The sequence below is a fragment of the Gymnoscopelus braueri genome, assembly GCF_963280865.1.
Source record: "Gymnoscopelus braueri genome assembly, chromosome: 4".
Taxonomy (NCBI): Eukaryota; Metazoa; Chordata; class Actinopteri; order Myctophiformes; family Myctophidae; genus Gymnoscopelus; species Gymnoscopelus braueri.
This window is the reverse complement of record NC_137605.1, coordinates 22,461,966-22,469,371: the sequence shown is the minus strand read 5'-3', so window position 1 is coordinate 22,469,371 and position 7,406 is coordinate 22,461,966. Positions and strand designations below refer to the sequence as shown.

The window sequence follows — 7,406 nt, the reverse complement described above, 5'->3', positions numbered from 1 at the left end:
GGAAGATGAAAGTCGAGAGCAACATGTTACATTATATACATGGGAATATGGGATTGTCATCAGATAACCTGGAATTGCACATTATCATCTATTGAAAGCTATTGAGCAACATGGCCAAGTGACCAAACAACTACCAACATATGACTCATTTGAGCACCAGCCAGAAAGACCCTGTCATGCATGTATGTAGTACATGTATGTGCCAACAAAACCGTGGGATGGATCTAACTGTTATTGAGCGGATTACAGACTTCACTGAGTGTGACCCTTGATTAAACGGCGAAACCTGCTGAAGAATACAGTCCCCCCCCAGTGCCCTTGCATCCGTTAATGCTTTTATTTTAGCCCCCTAACAGCTATAAACGTCAGTGGAGCCATAAAACAGATGAGGAATGATTGTGGGCCATTGACTGTACTGTCAGCGGCCCAGAGCATGAGGGGGACTAACTCCGTCGGGGCCTTTATGAGTGCTTTATCCCCCGTGGAACCATCCCCGCTGACTATAATGAACCTGTTAAAGCCTCTATAAATATTGGCTCACATGCTTAGTGAGCGTTTGAATACCTCGGAAATAGGGCATCGTCGACAAACAAGCGAATGGGCGTCGGAGGTGGTGAAGGTAATGCCTAATCAATGATAGTGGAGCCTTCCCTGGCAGTGGGCCCTTGAGGAGCAGTGATTTTTATGGAGGATACAGACAGGACAAGGAAACCGGTGTTTTTGTTCATCAGCCATAGTATTTAATTCACTGTGTGATACTGTAGGTGTAGGTCAACATGCTTGGACCAGTCAGTGTGTGATATTTAGACAAAAAATGACTTGCAAACATTCATTACAAACCTTTATTTTCCCAGTTTGGATAAATGTTTTGGCCCTCCAGGCTTCAACTGTGGCTGTGGACTACTTTCACTAGTTTACTAGCCAACTTGATTTTTAGACTAAAATAGGAACACTAAATGATAATTGTGATAATTGTCTCCCAAAGTTGCTTATAGAGTCACAATTTACCAGCATTCAGTGGTGTAAAGTAACTATTTACTCAAGTACTGTACCTACAATTTTGAGGTATTTTTACTTTACTGGAGTAATTTTTGGAGTATTATATCTACTTTGTAGATTTGTATTATTATTACAAAACATACATTACCCACTTCAGGCCTAAATACATTTCAGTCATTTGAAAATAGCCAATCTACAATCTCACAATGCGTCGCGATGCGACACATTGTGAGCTTGCTATTTTCAAAAGATTTTTATACATATTATAGATTTGAAAACTTATGAAATGGGATGCTTCTGCATAAAGAGTACTTTCTACTTTTGGTACTTTAAGTACATTTTGATATCAATACTCTTGTACTTTTAGTAACTTTTGAATTCCAGACTTTTTCTTGTAACTGATTATTTCTCGATTGCACTATTGATTCTTTTACTTAAGTAAAACATGTGAGTACTTTTTCCACCACTGCCAGCAGTTAGGTGGTGGCAAATTCCCATGCACCCTTGATGCGGATGCACGATGTCATTCAGAAATTATACAGAATCTATCCCCTGACTTGACAGGCACCATTGGAGCGCCGTCACGATTCATAGTGTATAGTAACAGCAACACAAAGTTCTTTTCATGTGATTGGAAAATTGCAGTAGCAATGGGAGGATTTTTACAACAGGCCGTGTACAATCTGTAAACCTGGCTGTCATCCAAAATTAAATTCCTTCCAAAATAGGGATAGACTGTTTAGAATTACGGAAGTCACCTCTGCACCCCTCCCGCAAACGCCAGCACCCCCCACCCAGCACCCTACTCCCAGAGAGGAAATCTCTCCATGTTGGGTGCCATTGTTACAGATTAGATTGAGCCAAGACTGTCTTTATGAGAAACAAAAGATCTATCAGAAAACCAAAGGAAATCCAGCTTCTGGTGAAGGGAGATACTCAGCTTTATAAGGACTTAAGAAATGCCTACACTGCTACATGCTAAGTATCTAAAACACGGAATACCACTGTGCTTTAGCATTGCAATTCGTTATTCCAAGAAATGTGGTCAACATTTCAGAATTCTCTACTGGCTCCCTTAACCAAACAATATGAATTCTGATTTTCACCAAGATATTTAAAACATTACACTGTGCCTTGTGTAAATTTGCAATTAAGTTCTCAAAGAAACTAAATGTAACAAAAAGGGTATCTGAAGTAAAGGCATATTCAAACTGCTTGCGGACAGTGCCATAATAGAGAGGCAAATGGCACTAGGATGCTCAAGAGTGTGATTGGTTTATCTTCAACTTAGTCATAGTTATTCAAGTTATGATGAGTGAAACTAAGAAATGGATAAGTGAATGTAGTCAAATGATTCCCAAATGGCTGTCATTGTAAATTTTAGGGAATGGGTGATTAGGATTATTTATCTTATAGATGTATTAGCCACAGACAATATTCAGCCCTGTGTAATGTAGCACCGTCATATTGACATATCTCTCCTCCTTAGACTTTCCTCTCTTCTAAATGCATGGCTGGCTCAGACTTCAATCGAGCTGGTGTTAAAAACTCTTGAATGTTTAATTGCTCTTTTTTTCCTTTTTTATGCAACCCTTTGTTTCACAGTAATGCAACATTCATCAAGTCATAGCCTCTTGAAATGTTCTTTGATTACAAAGCAGAATACATAGTTTTGTAGACTGAGTCGTGACCAAGCTCTTCACAAGTCCAGAAGAGATGGCTTTTTTCCAACTGTTAAGCCAGATTTATACCTAGTTATACAGATCTACAAGCTCACAACATGTTGCAGCGTGATGCATTGTGAGCATGTAGATCTGTCATTTCTGTCACATGCAATGATAAATGAAGTCGTACATACCCAATGTCAAATGCCTCTTGAATGAACAGGTGATTATGACTGTAACAAATATGATTTTTTTGTCATTGTCAGTGTCTGTTGATGGTCGTGTGTGAAATTAGATTATTTATCAATTCAACAAAACTGTCAGCAATCTCATGACAGTGGGAGAGTTCAGATCTCTGTGGAAAAAGCAGAGACATTTTGCCAAAAGTTCAAGTCAAAGACTGGATGGTTCAGACCTCAGCAGAACATTTTAGCACTTATTAAGTCAATATGGGGAGAAAGATTGCAACAAGTGTTGTACCCATAAGGGTCCATTTTTATACTTCCAGAGTAACATTATACTGATATCCTACATTTTCTAGGATACTAACTTGTATGTATTTTAAAATAGCATATGTATCAGGAAAAGCTTATTTCTGAAATGTATCCATTTCTGAGATATTAAAAAATTGTGATATATCTCCAAGCTTGAACTTGACACCGACTTTTTAATCTTACTGTCAATAAGGGAAAATAGAGATATAGGTATACTGTGGCCTAAGAAGTTGCATACATATATTATAACTCAATCTGTATGTTTTTGTTTGTAGCAGGTGGCTTAATTCTTATGAGTGGACACACACGCATGGACACACACATGCACGAACACACACACACACACACACACACACACACACACACACACACACACACACACACACTCACACACTCACACACACACACTCACTCACTCACTCACTCACACACACACACACACACACACACACACACACACACACACACACACACACACACACACACACACACACACAGAGAGAGAGAGAGAGAGAGAGAGAGAGAGAGAGAGACTGTAATAGTCAGATGTTAGTATTGTTGCTTGCAATCATACCCTGACTGCATGGGCATATTGGGGCATAATGTGTGAGGACCATATATAATCAAACACTGAAAAGTGAATATATGCATATTTACCAATATCAACATATTAAGCACGCAGGAACCCCTCTGCCCTTTGTGTTTACAAGTTGTGTAACTGTAGCCTGATGTATATCTTCGCCCCCTGGAGAGTAATTGAACCATATATTTCAGTCGGCTGACCTCGCGTAGGCTACTTTTCAACTCGCAATCTCACTTCAGTGTTTCTCGTATCGTTTTTCCAACAAACGCATGGTGCTCTTCAGGGATTAGTGTCGATCTATTTGGGTGGGAGACGGGTTGAACAACTCTCCGGTGTCTAGTCTATATACATCAATCAATTTATGAACGAGGCGCACGTTCTCGCTCTCCAAAGTAGGTTGCATTACTTACCTCCCCCAATGCTTATTTCCATCATGGCGTTGTTTACGCGCGTCATTTTATTATGAACGCCACTTGACTATAACCAGTGGTGTAAAGTAACTAAGTACATTTACTCACGTACTGTACAATTTTGAGGTATTTTTACTTTGGAGTATTTCCAATTTTCAGTACTTTTACTTCAACTCCACTACATCTCAGAGGCAAATATTATACTTTTACTCCACTACAATTATTTGACAACTTTAGTTTCTTTTGATTATTGCAAAACATACATTATATACCCACTTCAGTACACATTTTTACCATTTGAAAATAGCTCATCTACAAGCTCACAATGGCATTGTGAGCTTGTAGATCAGCTATTTTCAAAAGATTTTTATGCATTTTATACATTTGAAAACTTAAGGAGTATACTTTCTACTTTTGGTACTTTAAGTACATTTTGATACCAATACTTTTGCAATTTTACTGAAGTACATTTTGAATTCCGGACTTTTACTTGTAACAGAATATTTCTACATTGTCATATATTGATACTTTTACTTAAAAATATGTGAGTACTTTTCCCACCACTGACCATAACCCTGCGAAAGGACAGAATAAGAGAGATGGGATGCTTACCTTCACCGATGCACCTTCATTGACTTCCCTGTAGGTCCCACGTGAATCCTGTCGCCGCGCGTAAAATGATAGTTTTCTTGGTCTGGGGCAGTTTAGGAAAATATTGAAACGCACATTCCTCTCAGATTCTCTAAGACTACACATACGAAAACACACAGTGACACAGTAGCTCATTAGAAAGTGGAATATTGGAGTGAAACCCCCAAAAAGAAAAGATCAGGTGAATTGGAGAACGGGGAGACTAAAAAAGTTGTCCTTGGAGGCGCAACAAAAAAGTTGTCAGGTAAATAAAAGAAGTCGTCCACTGTGCGCCGCTATACTTTCTAGGCTACGGTCCAGAATGCGCATCAACAGCTTTGTGGGGAAAATGTAACTTTAGAGGAATTTAGCTTAAAAACAAACAAACAAGGCTGTGTGTAGGGAAGCTATACCGCTTGTGAGGAGGAGAGTATTCATGACAGAATGGATAAGAGGATGCGGGGAGCGGCTTCCTCCACCACAACCCGCCTCAGTGCAACTACTAGGTGTTACTTGTTCCCGTGTCCGTGAGGCAACATTGACCTGCCGACTGAAAGCAAAGTGGGAAACCACCACCACGGGGAAAATATAGGCGATGTTAGACGGGGTGGGCAGATAACGGATCGATCGGGTTATAATTTTGTCCAAAGTCGGGGAAAATAAAGTTCATGGAGGAATGAAATTGTAAAACAGATGGCGAATCCCCGTCGCCCTAAATAAGATTCGATCTTTCGGAATGGAGTGCAGATAATATTTGCTTGGACGTTTGATGAAAATGACGGATTTTTCATTTTGGACAGGTGAGGGTAGATTGGGGGGGGGGGGGGTGGAACGGTGGGCGGGGGTGGGGGGGGGGTGCAGCACTGTGGAGGTGATAGAAAGTGGATATAATGTGTCTAGGGACAGAAACTAAAGTTGGGAGAAGGGAACGCTCGTGTTTTTTCCCCTTCAGATCTCATCCAAAGAACCCCTCTTCCCCACATCCACTCTCCATTTGCCCCAAAGCGCCGCAAATCCCCCCTTCCTCCGGCTCGCCCCAGCGTTCCACAAAGAGAGAGGGGAGGAGAGAGAGAGAGGGGAGAGAGAGAGAGAGAGAGAGAGAGAGAGAGAGAGAGAGAGAGAGAGAGAGAGAGAGAGAGAGAGAGGGGAAAGGAGAGAAAACAAGAATACCAAATAAATGAGAAATTTTCGTACAGGCCCCGCTTCCGTGCGTTCCATGCTAGCAATAACAATTAAATATCGACCGCTTTCTCGGCCGGAGAGAACCTGAGATACCCGGAGACTGCCAAGTACTGAGACCCCCTCCCTCCCCTCTTTTTCTCCATCTTCCACATATGCACTCACTCATTCATTCACTCACTCACTTTACTCCTTTTCTCGTCATCCCCACCCTATATAACTCCTTTTCCTTCTAATCCAAAGTCCATCAAGCCAATCTCTTCTAATTTGGTGTATCTCATTTCTCTTGGTTCTATCCCTCAGCCCAATTTCAGCTCCGCTTTTATAGTTGTTGATTGGGGGGGGGGGGGGTACAAGAGGACTTCCTCACGCCTGTGCTATTCTATTAAAATCAATTATTGTATTGAGATTGACTTTACTTGGTGGGTGTTATTGCACAGCCACGTTAGGCATGGGGATTGTTAGACACTAGACACTAGACTTCAAGTTGTAATCAGGGCTACTCTATATGAATAGACATGCCAGAGTGCGCGTTGACCTTTTTGTATACTGCCTAAAATGGAAAATGTATTTACTGTAGCTGCTGTCCTGTCCTGATGTAGGCTGATCAACACAAGTGCACCGGATGTGGTGACCGTTTTGAGACTCATAGCATTTTCTTAGACAATAGACACCAATGCATTTTAGACACTTGTTTTGGGTTATGTCTGCATCATTTAAGAATATGATGTATTCCTACATTCCTATAATCTAATAATCTATATTTGTAGGCCTAACCCATTCCAATAGTGAACACATGGGCTGTCTTCAGCCTATGGTCCAAGCAACAGACAAACAAGACCCCGCTGCCTTTCCCAACAACCTCCTTTTGTTGATTGACGTGTCCCTGGATTTGTGCAACTCGTGACAAGAATGCCCGATGTCTGGGTGACATTATGTTAGACTTTAAGTCCCCAGCACGCAATGCCAACTTTTCGAAAACGAATTGCACAACTATCAAAAGTTTCTCCATCATTGTCGTTGTGTCTTGTCTCGCTTCTTCTCCTCTTTATATTTTTTTCCGCCTCAGAACTCCTCTCTAGCTCTCGCACCCAAGCCATTCGATTTCTATTTATTTCAACCCCCCCACTCACACACACACATCCCACCCCCCGCTCCGCCACCCACCCCAACACCTTTGCTCGGTCTTCTCATCCGATCTCTCCATTTTCACACCTCTCCGCATCTCTTCCAGTCCCGCTATTAAAACCCCTGCTTCTTCTCCCCCCGTCGTCGCCCTAATTCTCTGTTCTCCGTCCATGTGCACTGTGTGTCTGTTCTCCCATTCCCTCTTCAGTCCACGTCGTTATCTCACCGTTTGACTTTAATTAGTGAATGCATTAATTCTCTACGCCCCAATACCTGCTCCATTAACATATAGGCTACCTCTGCTAACCCCGGAGCATCT

At 41.4% G+C, this 7,406-nt stretch overlaps 1 protein-coding gene across 1 annotated transcript in view; it reads right to left on the bottom strand.

The window, feature by feature from the left end:
• Positions 1-7,389: 7,389 nt before the first annotated feature.
• LOC308083515 (uncharacterized protein) overlaps positions 7,390-7,406 on the bottom strand; it is a gene marked incomplete at its 3' end in the record, with an annotated part of 46,549 nt that continues 46,532 nt past the window's right edge. The window contains exon 4 of the mRNA XM_080425828.1: positions 7,390-7,406. This exon is cut by the window's right edge and continues 27 nt beyond it. Coding sequence (XP_080281954.1) covers positions 7,390-7,406 — 17 coding nt within the window.